Genomic DNA, 12,074 nt, shown 5'->3' with positions numbered 1-12,074 from the left:
TAATTACAGACAGCATATATATATTAACTAAAAACACAAACACACAAAAATATTTTTGACAAATAGTCAGATTTACGGATATCAATTTCGACATAGGTAATAATCACGAGTCTCGTTTCTTGTCGTAGTTATACAAAAAAAAGAAAATAGATTTTTATATATCTACATTTCCCGGTTCAATAAAACTGAATACTTTAAAAATCCCATAAACTTTTTATGCGGCTTATCTATTTATGCGCTCCGTGCGTTTCTTAACCCAAAGTGCGTGTAAGATGTAATAAACCATATAAAAAGTTTACGGGATTTTTAAAGTATTAATTTTGTTTTATTGAGTCGAGGATTAATCGGCGTGAATGAAGATATAGAAAAATCTATTTTATTTTCTATATAACTACGATAAGAAAACGAGATTCGTGATGTAATGTATGTTAAAATTGATAGCCGTAAATCGCACTACTTTTATCAAGAAAATGTTTGTATGCTTGTATTTTTGGTTAGTATATATGCGTAGTCTGCACAATTATTTCTAGGAGAAACAAATATATGGGATTAACTATTAATTTTATATGAAAATCTGTTTTTGTTTCCAAGTAAATATTAAGAAAAGGAGAAAGTAATATATAAATAATATATATAAATAATATATAAATATATAATATATAAATAATAACAATAATAACATAATGATATTGATAAGTCCGGATCTACAATAGGTGTAATAAGCCCTAAGCCTTAAGAAATTGACTAATCACAGTCGAGTATTCTCCTCATACTAGAGTCCTATATAGGCTGCGTTCCGTTTCATGCACGATGCGCATGATGCATTACTTATCCTTGTTGTTCACCGAATGTTAAACAAATTTTTAAGCTACTTTTTTCAAATTTAACTAGGATGACATATACATAATCGAGATTAATCGAGACTAATCCTAAAAAAAGGACACATATATTGGTTAAATTAAAAGACAATCATCGATGGTAAAAAAAAATAGAAGAAAAAGAACATTTTAAATCAGTTTATGGCCGTCTAAGTGGATCATATTAGTCATCCGATGGCAGAAACGAAAAAAGTGGCAGAAAAAAAAGGGGAAAAGATTATTTGTTGTGCGTCTCGAGGATATATACCAATATTATGTATTGTGAGTATACACTTAAATTTATTTTTATTAATTATGAAGTGTATCAGAAAATAGTTTATAATAAAGTATATTTTTATTTTTCAGATTAAGTTTCTTGTTAGAATGATATCTAGATAAAGAATATATAAACTAATAGAATGACATATACATAATTAAGATTAATCGAGACTAATCCTAAAAAAAGACATATATTGGTTAAAAAATTACAGATTAATTACTTAGAAGACTACCTTATATATAGAAAACAACGTTATAATACAGATAGAAAAGTTCTTTCGTATATAAAATTTACATACATATATGACTGCGAATCTATTTGTACTTAGAACATATCAGCAATCTAAAAAGGTATACGAAATAAAAATATCTGAAATGTAATATTTATTTTTTATGAATCATGAATATTATAAATATTATATTTTAGATATTTATATTTTGTTATAATGTTAAATTGCAAACGATATACTTATAAATAAAGATCCGCACTTTATCACAGTATAACGGTATGTATATATAATATTTTTTTTCTATCTTTTTTTTGAGTGAAGAAATATGTAAAAAATTGTATTCATATATAAACTATAAATATAAATTTTTCGCCTTTAACATAAACTCAAGCACAATAGTAGTATCAGGCGCAGTATTATAAAATTAATAAATATAATATCAAGCACAATAGTATTATATAATTAATGAACTCAAGCAACATATTCAATAGTACGGATTTCTTAGAATATAAAATCAGTATTGTAATCTAAGTTATATTGCCACATTGCAACAGTTTAAACTAAATATCACGTTTTGTAACAAAAATCAAATAAAAATGCTTTTATAGCGAATATCTTATAAACTATTTCAATATTAATGAACACAAAATAATTAAAAAAGAAAATACAAAAATAATCAAATCAAGCATCAAATCAAACATCAAATTAGATATAACACATAAATTAAAATGTAATATTATAATAAATATTTCATATAAAATTCTTAAAATTTAAAACGCCATTATTGTCGTATTTTTTTTTGCATATTATGCAACCATGTTTTGATCTGCGGCGATGTACGACGAATAAGAGATCCATATTTATTCCTTATCTTCTGAATCTTTTTTAGAGATGGCAATGTTTTATTTTCCATATATTTTGCAAATGCTTGAAGCGTTGTTTCTTTTTCTTCTTCGGTCCATCGTACCCGTTTTGTTTTTCCATAAGGGGATGCTAAAATATAGATATTATAAAAATATATGTATGTATGCACAAAAATATTATATTATTTGTTATACTATTACAATACAACATAAGAAGTTTAATATTAATTCCACACTTAAACTTTTTAATTCCATATTTAACGACATTAGATTATTGAATTTTCAATATATTTTATTGCACTTTCTTCTTTTAAATCTTTTGTCAAATTTATGTCTATACTCAGAATAAATAATATGTGTAAAAAAAAAAGATACATTATGAGCGCAAATGTCAAATTAACAGAAGAGATTTTAAAAATAAATATCATAAAATATAATATATAGTAAAATTTTTCAATGCTCATATAAATAGATCACTGAAACAAGTGATCCAAGTCATTTCTAACATTGTGAGAAAACAAATAATTTAAGCATTGCACTTAAAAAATTAGTCTCAATTTCTTTAATTTAGAAGATTTTAAGTTAATTTTAGATTCAAATAATTAGATTACAATTTACTTGAATACAATTTATAAATTAATGTTTCTCTAACAATCTTAAGAATGTGACTTGGATCATTTTTGTTCTAAATCACTCATATATTGTTATATATATATATATATATATATATATATATATATATATATACAGGGTGTAACTATACAAACGCATATGGACAACACTATCAGATACAGAACAATAATTCAAATCGAAAAGTCCTGAACCATTTTTTGATCTGAGCTTTCTTTTCGTTGTTATGTGATGTTAAAGTTAGCTAATCAGCGCCTGTCTATACACCAGAAAGCCGTCTCCCTACTCCGACCCCGTATCTTCTCTGTTTTCCGTTGTAGACAAGCGCTGATTAGTTAACTTTAACATCATATAACAACGAAAAGAAAGCTCAAATCAAAAAATGGTTCAGGACTTTTCGATTTAAATTGTTGTTCTGTATCTGATAGTATTGTCCATATGTGTTTGTTTAGTTACACCCAGTATATATATAAATTATCTATTAGAATCAAAATTTTTATGTTAAACGTTTGTACAATAGCTACTATATATATTTTTTAAACGCAAAATATTGTAGTTTTATTTTATTTTAAATTACTATGTAATGCATAAAATAAAAGCAAAACTGTATCGCTAAATAAAATGAACTCTTTTCTATTCTTTTTTGTTACAACTGTCCTGATAAGTATATTTTAGAAATGATAAAATTGATAGAGAAAGAATTTTGACATAAGGTAAAAAAGAAAAGTTTATAATGTTGGTATAATAGAAGATTGTGGAAAGGCATGAAAAGAAAAACTACTTACTACTTCGTTTCCGTTTTCCATTTTTATCTTTCTGGCCATTTTTATCTTTCTGAATTTCGTGGCAATCTATATGATTTGATGATGTTGTTATATCTGAAATAATAATTTATTTTGTAACCTTCAAAAATAATAAATTAAGAGTAATTATACAAAAACACAAAATATACAAAATGTAAAAATATTGAATTTCCAATTAATATTTTATATTTTTTATATTATATTCATATATTATTGTTCGGAATTGCGCCAAGCGAGCGTTCGCAAGTTACCGCGATACTCCATTTGCGTGACGTAAGATTACGCACACGCGCTGTATCCTGCGTAAGGAGCGCGTGTCACGCATCGGCGCACGATATTAGGAGCGCCCAATGATCGGCGCCCACTGACGCGCGAGAAAAATACGCCGCTTTGCGATTCGCGGAATCGGTCTCCGAATTTCTGGAAGGTTCTCATCCGCGCACTCCGGATGTGAATTGACGGTTGCGCAAGGAGGAACCTTCTAGGAAGAAAGAAAAAAGGGGCAGAGCACGTGGCCCAAATCAATCGCTCGCAAGAATTCGATACGGATCCTTCGCAGCCTTCGCTTATCGACAATACTGAAACGAATAAGTACCTCGGCAATTAACTCGGACTTGAATATTGAAATGCGGATTAGAATTGTACTTGATAAAGGTTTATTTAATTCATTAAAGAAGCGTACACAAAAACTCGAGTAGTTTATTGTGGACCACAGGTTCCGCACTTCCTCGAACAATTATATTATTATATTTATATTATTATTGTATTTATTTTACTATCATTATTATTATGATTGTATATCTACTTAAACATTACTTTAATTACCTATTTCATCATTGTTAAAACTAATATTTTCTTCTGAATTAGTTTCCTTTTCGAGTTCTATATCCGATTCCATATCAGATTCATCGTTTGAATCCTGTGCGTTTGTATACTTATATCTTGTACATTTCCTTGTACAGCTTCTAAATATTGAGATATTTTAAGGATATCTCTGCTCGCTAGTGGTTGTCTGTAATGATCTCTATGTATTTTATCCGCGTGACCCATAAATGTAGCAAGATCCGTAACATCAGTGTCATTGAGGTTTAACTGAATGCAATGTGTGGCTATATATTTACGCAATGTTATACCACGCAGAGTAGTTGAATGAGTGGCGTTACAATCTTTTGCGAATTTCCGCATTAAAACACTAGGCTCTAAGGTATCTGTATCTATGTTTGTTCAAACCAGGTAATCCAAAATAAGGATTTTTTTGGGGTATATCAGCTTCTTTTCGAAATTTCAAAATTAAATTAACGCATTCGAAAAGATCATTTGATAATAAAACGGGTACAGTACGACCTAATTTTCCCCTTATACAGAATCGAACATATTTTTGTGCAATTTCTTTGTCATTCACCGATAATGAGTTATATATATCAGTGTACATATTTTCATTTAGTTTTTCATAATTTTCGAAATCTTGAATAAGGGCTCGTTCTACTTCTCCTGCTCGTCGTCTATTAAAGACATGTATTGAAGTTAATGTCACTTTTGCCAGAGAAAGCCATTTGTTATATGAAAAAGATTCTTTTAAGGCTGCGTAAGCTTCTGTTCTTTTTTTCGCCAAATATGTATACAATATTTGGATATCTTCCAATGACGGAAGATTGATCTTTTTATGTCTTTTATAAGTGGATTGTGTCTCTAAGACAGTTTTGTTAACACTCGTGCCAACATCTACAAGTAATAATTTTAAAAAATCTTTAACTAATTTCTTTTTCGTTTCATCTTCTCTCTTGATACATTCTGTAATGAGAAGATTACCTATATGTTTAACAAAGGTTGACAAATTAGCCGCTACTGCAGGAGTTTTATAAAGTTGTTTTTCATTATTGTATCCAGCTACTATATTAATTGCAAAAATACAATCATCATATACTTTTGGATGATAGAGTGACTGGAAATCGTCTATATTTTTATTTATTTCCTTCAATGCCAAAAAGAAACGTCCAAGGACGCGCAATCGTGCTCTTATTATATCATGTTGATGTTGGAATTTATATTTGATTCACAATTTATTAGCATATAAGATCAACAATTCATCATATCTCAGAATTCGTGTAACTATATCATCTCGCATTACTGGAAACACCATATTTCTTAAAGTCTCATTTGCCAGTTGATGTATTCTGCCTGTAATTTTTCTGCCCATAACCATAATGCTTTTATTCTTTCGAAAATCTTTGTTCAAACATTTTCGAGCGTGATAGCGTATTGTACTTTTGGCAAAAAAAAACCTTTACATTTCGCACAAGCAATAAAATCAGTTGCAGTTTTATTAACTTTTTCATTCGGACGTCTGGATACAATAAGTTTCCCAGTATTAAGTTCGGAATTCGTATTAAATTTAAAGTTACCCATCTTTCGTATGGTATTTATTATTTCTTTCCTTTCCGGATTTTTTTTTGGCAGAATGACAAATTTTTTTACTTCAGGTTCATTATAATGTACTGTTTCCAAATGACGTGCCAGTTGCGATTGCAACTTCATGCAAAAAGTGCAACAGTTTCGTTTGGTTGATTTTATCTTAGAGTTTTCAACATACATTAGTTCGTCATTGCATGAACCAACAATATTAATTTCTGATGCATTAAAACTAGAAGCGGATAATATCGTTTTGTTTGAAACATTATTTTGTGAAGATTCATTATTATGTGAACTTTGTTCTGAAGGTACATATTCTGATTCTTTGTCGCTACATTCTTTCTCGTTATCTAATAAAAAAAATTAGTTAAACATGTAAAACGGATTCTGATATGTAACGGATACAATTCCGTTGACGTTAAAAAATATATATATACAATCAATGTACTGTATAATGTATGCTTCTTCAATATTCATCAATATTCATTAATCAGATCTATGCTATCAAGATGCAAAAAATTACTAAGAAAATAACAGAGTTGCGGTATTCAAATTTTTTTAAACATATATTTAAAGAAATATTAAATATATTATAAAAAGAATAAGAATATTATTAGTAAACATTACTCGATATTTTTACTTTACACATGCAGCAAAATAAATATTATGAGAGCAATGTCCATTTTATATATTATATACTTTTATATATTTTATATCTTTATATACCTTTATATATTTTATATATTATATATCTTTATATATTTATTATATTTTTCTTATATTATCATAGATTATATAATCTGTCCAATTTGTTTCTTTAAAAAACTGAAGAGTAGCTATAAGAGCTAAAAAATAATTGATACGCACCATATAATGTAAGAATATCGATAGTTCTTTCATTCGTGGCATCTTGTTGACACATAGATAATATGCGTGTATCTCCTGCATCTTCCGATAGCTCTTCTAAACATAAGTATTATTTCTTATAAAATATAATTAGATGGTATATGTTGAATAATGTACCAGAGGAGTCTCTGGTTTCGGGGGGTGTCGGAAAGAACACTTAGAGTCCACGCACACGTACGTTGGTCCAAGCCGCACCTCGCGAATATTCGCACTTACACTCAATTCGATGATTGTCTGCCGGTTGATAATGTCTTTTCGTGCACTGAGATTCTTGCGAACACCGTGAGATTGATTTCTAGATCCGATCCGAATAGCAACCAAATTCCGAGAGCTTTGTCGATTTTTCCAAAGACAGCGTGCGCTATGAAAGACCGTTACTCGAGGAATGCTCGAGGATCACCGGAAGGGTCGATATCGACGCAGGAGCGCGGAAAAGCTCCTGAGAGCTTGATTATGATTGGCTGATAGCGTGGTGTGATGCTGATTGGATTGATAAGACCGGTATCGGGATTGGATTGAGGTCGCGTATGAGAGAGAAAAGGAAGAGAGAAAGAACACTAAAGAGAAGGACTAGAGTGAGTAAGATGATGGTGATGAGATTGCGCAAAAGTCGCGATATTTTCTGAACATTCCGCCCGCCTTCTACAACAGCGTTGAAGAATTATGCTATTGGTGATGGTGAGGCCGAATCCGTTGCTGGTTGCTCTGTGGGTGAGGGTTGATCTGGTGTCGTCGGAAGCACTGCCAACTTGGTGATAGGCCGCTTGAGTTCTGTTGTGGCCGTCTTGAGGGTGACCACTCTGCAGAGACCGTCCGAGCCAAGATGAAGCTGTGTGACCCGAGCAAGAGGCCATTTTGATGGGGGGAATCTCTCATCCGTGAGAAGTACCAGAGAGCCGACCTTGATTTGTGTGGAGGGATGATGCCATTTCGATATCGCTAGCTGACGTTGAAGACATTCAGCTGACCAACGTGACCAGAAATGCTGGAATTGTTGCTGAATGAGCTGCCACCGGGATAACCTTGGGAGGGGCACAGCGGAGAGAGATGGCTCCGGAATTGTAGTTGGCGCTGCCCCGATGATGAAGTGCCCGGGGGTGAGGGCTGCTAGGTCTTCCGGGTCGTCAGAAAGTGGACACAATGGCCTGGAGTTGAGGACTGCCTCGATTTGAACTAGAACAGTCGTAAGTTCTTCATAGGTTAGGGCAGTCTCGCCTATAGTTCTTCGCAGATGATGCTTGACCGATTTGACAGCGGCTTCCCATTTACCGCCGAAGTGAGGGGCTGCTGGAAAATTGAAGACCCAAGTGGTGCCGTCATGGGTCAGTAGCTGAGCGAGTTCCGAGAATTCCTTTGATCCCGCATTGAATAGCCGCTTAAAAGATGTATCTGCCCCCTGAAAATTGGTTCCACAGTCGCTAAAAAGAGTTTGGCAGATACCGCGCCGTCCCGTTAACCGCCGATACGCTGCGATGAATCCGTCTGTCGAGTAGTCCGTCACTGCCTCCAGGTGAACCGCCGAAGTTGAGAAGCAAACAAAGATGGCTAACCATCCCTTGTGACACTTAGCCCCTCGTCCTCACCAAGTTTTAAGAGTGAGGGGGCCGGCGTAATCAACCCCTGTGTTGAGGAAGGGACGAGATGGCGTAATGCGAGATGATGGCAGTTGACCCATGAGTTGCTGTGCCCTTACGCCTCGTTGTCGAGCACACCGAACGCAGCGGAGATCTTACTGGAGCTCGGCCACCAACGATCCAGTAAGCCTGGCGAAGATAAGTCAAGGTTACCTGAGTTCCGCCGTGAAGAGTCCTTAGATGGGCGTCCGATATAATGAGTCGGGACAGATATGAATCCCGTGGTAAGATGGCTGGGTGCTTGCATTCAGAGTCCAATTGAGAATGCTTGAGTCGGCCTCCGACTCTGAGGATGCCCGAATGATCGATGAAGGCCGTAAACTTGGCGAGAGGATGAGACCTTGACAAGTGTGCTCCGCTTGAGATGAGTGTCAGTTCCGATGAGAAGTACGCCGATTGGACTGACCGAATCCAATATAGTCGTGAAACTTCCAGATCTGCAGGTGTGAGAGGTGTGGCCAAAGAAGACTGTGGTATGCCTTTGAGGATCGCGCAACACCGTTGACAGTGAGCCGTAATCCGAAGAAGCCATCTGAGCGATGAGTAACGATAGAGAAGCTCCCAGAGGTGGTGTTGCCTTATTGTTGAGGAGGTGAGAAGAAGCCCGGGCCGCTCCTCAAGAGTCGCCGCCGAATCTAGCTGTGATATCGTGCTTGGCCAATGTTGAGGAGACTGTGCTAGCCATGAGGGACCGTTCCACCAAAGATGATGCCGAGAGAGTTGCGTGGAAGAGAGACGGCGAGAAGCACAGTCTGCTGGATTCTCCTTGCCGGGAATAAACCGCCAATGGCCCTGAGGTACGCGTTCTTGAATTGCCGCCACTCGATTCCGAACGAAGTCTTTCCAGCGAGAAGGATGACTGTTGATCTAGGTGAGCGATACTGATGATCCGTCCACAGGTAGATTGGTACCTCCGCGAGTTCTAGTGTTCGTTGAACATAGCTGATGAGACGAGAGAGTAGAACCGCCGCCGTGAGTTCCAGCCGGGGAATGGTGAGCCGTTTGAGAGGTGCGACCTTGGTTTTGACGCAGACCAGTGTGATGATTGACTCTGTCATGTGATGGGTGACCTTGATGTAAACTGCAGCCGCCATGGCAAGTTGCGAAGCATCCGAAAATCCATGAAGTTCGACCGTGGCTGACGGCGTGAGAGCCATCCACCGAGGAATCGTGATGGAAGTCAGGGCCGACAGCTCTGAACGGAAGAGCGTCCACCGATCTCGAAGTTGCGGCGAGAGACAGTCATCCCAGCCGACCTTTTCCGACCACAGTTCCTGGAGGAGTCTTCGCCCTGATGATTACCGGAGATAAGAATCCCAAAGGATCAAACAGTTGCGCTACTTCCGACAGTATGGTCCGTTTGGTGATGACGGGCCGGTTGGAGGCCTTGCTCTGGAAGACGAACTGATCTGAGTGAGGCTGCCATGTGAGTCCCAAAATCTTACCCTGCGTGTTAGCGAACGAGTGAGGCTCTACTGCTGCGCCGTCCCTAGGGAGAGCCCGAAACAGCTCCGGATGATTACTTTGCCACTTCGCCAGAGGAAAGCCGCCCGCCATGCAGAGGTTTACTAGTTGGTGAGCGATAGAGATCAGCTCAGGAAGAGTGTCAGCGCCACCGCAGATGTCGTCCACATACCGTCTCTTGAGGAGAGGGGGGACCGCCAGAGGATAATTCCTACCTTCGTCTTCGACAAGTTGAAGGAGGACGCGAACAGCTAAGAAGGGGGCTGATCGTGTGTCGTACGTGACCGTCGTGAGTTGGTACGGGATGATGTTGAGTTGATCGTCGACCCAAAGGATCCGTTGGAGATCCCAATCGTCTGAATGAACCTGAATTTGGCGGAACATCTTGGTGATATCCGTGATAAAAATGTACCGGTGTCGTCGTACCCAGAGTAAGATATCTGAGATGTCTAGTTGGAGGTTCGCACCCGTGTGCAGAATGTCGTTGAGAGAAGATCCCGTGCTGGTAAGGCTGGACCCATTGAATACCACTCTTAATTTGGTGGTGATACTGTCACCCTTAAGGACTCCATGGTGAGGGAGGTAGAACACCGGTGATGGTTCTGGAGTGGAGGGGGAAACCCTGACCATGTGCTGAAGCTCTTCGTACTCCCGAATAAATGATGAGTACAAATTCTGGTAGGTCGGATCCGTTGAGAGGCGCCGTAGCATGCGTTGCAGGCAACGTTGAGCAGTTGTTCGCGACTCCCCTAGATGGCTGGTCTGGAACTTGAGGGGGAGCCGTACGACATAACGCCCAGGGGAGTGGTGCACTTGGACACAGTATAATTGGACACGGTGCAAATGGACACGAGATTTTGCACACGGTTCAATTGGACACAGTAATTTCGGATACAGTAGCTTTTGGACACATAAGAAAATACGCATCGTTTACTTGGACACCGCTCAATTGGACACTGTTCATTTGGACACCGTTCGTTTGGACACAGAAAGATGCGCACCGTTCATTTGCCCACCGTTCGTTTGGACACCGTTCATTTGCCCACCGTTCGTTTGGACACCGTTTATTTGCCCACTGTTCGTTTGGACACCATTCATTTGCCCACCGTTCGTTTGGACACCGTTCATTTGCCCACCGTTCGTTTGGACACCAAAATTTGATTTAAATTATACGACGTAATCCACACCAAATTTTTGTTTTAAATAAGAAATAGGTTTGGGTTAGGTTATATCTTCCGGAAGTGGAGCCCCCCCGCAGGGGGGGCGGAACCCACTGTATCCATGCATGACATCCAAATATGCGAAAGGCTAAACAAAGTGCTAAAAGCAATGTAAAATTAATGACATCAGTATCAGAGATATATAAGTATGAATATATTTTATTTTGACAGATATTATAACCTTCAAATGTATCTCCTTTTCACGATTTCATATTTTACATAGATTTACCAGTATAAAGTGTTATAAGAATACTGATTATATTTTGCCAAAATGATTTTTATTTCTCTCCATCTGTTACATATTCAAACAAACAGTGCGCATGTTTCTGTGTACAAATGAACGGTGTCCAAACGAACGGTGGGCAAATGAACGGTGTCCAAACGAACGGTGGGCAAATGAACGGTGTCCAAACGAACAATGGGCAAATGAACGGTGTCCAAACGAACGGTGGGCAAATGAACGGTGTCCAAACGAACGGTGGGCAAATAACGGTGTCCAAACGAACGGTGCGCATCTTTCTGTGTCCAAACGAACGGTGTCCAAATGAACAGTGTCCAATTGAGCGGTGTCCAAGTAAACGATGCGTATTTTCTTATGTGTCCAAAAGCTACTGTATCCAAAATTACTGTGTCCAAATGCACTGTGTCCAATTGAACCGTGTGCACAATCTCGTGTCCATTTGTAACGTGTCCATTTGCACCGTGTCCAATTGTACTGTGTCCAAGTGAAGGCCACTCAACGCCCAGCACTATCTCGCGAATGAGTGTCCTTGAAATGA

The 12,074-nt window shown here is 37.2% G+C and overlaps 1 protein-coding gene and 1 pseudogene across 1 annotated transcript; both read right to left on the bottom strand.

Annotated features, from left to right (window-relative positions):
* Positions 1-4,544: 4,544 nt before the first annotated feature.
* LOC138944179 (uncharacterized) lies at positions 4,545-5,865 on the bottom strand (annotated as a pseudogene).
* A 3,988-nt stretch (positions 5,866-9,853) lies between these two features.
* On the bottom strand, positions 9,854-10,786 carry LOC138944178 (uncharacterized). Its single transcript, XM_070315095.1, has one exon. The coding sequence runs from the start codon at positions 10,784-10,786 to the stop codon at positions 9,854-9,856; it is 933 nt and encodes a 310-aa protein (XP_070171196.1).
* Between the last annotated feature and the right edge of the window lie 1,288 nt (positions 10,787-12,074).

Source organism: Polyergus mexicanus, unplaced genomic scaffold (genome assembly GCF_030449975.1).
Source record: "Polyergus mexicanus isolate NDT 795.1 unplaced genomic scaffold, iyPolMexi1.0 SCAF_109, whole genome shotgun sequence".
Lineage (NCBI taxonomy): Eukaryota > Metazoa > Arthropoda > Insecta > Hymenoptera > Formicidae > Polyergus > Polyergus mexicanus.
The sequence above is the reverse complement of the archived record's forward strand: the minus strand, read 5'-3'. Positions and strand labels throughout refer to the sequence as shown.

Bases quoted from the DNA above. Each gene is read 5' to 3' on its own strand.
- LOC138944178 (XM_070315095.1), bottom strand. From the start codon at position 10,786: ATGCTACGGCGCCTCTCAACGGATCCGACCTACCAGAATTTGTACTCA.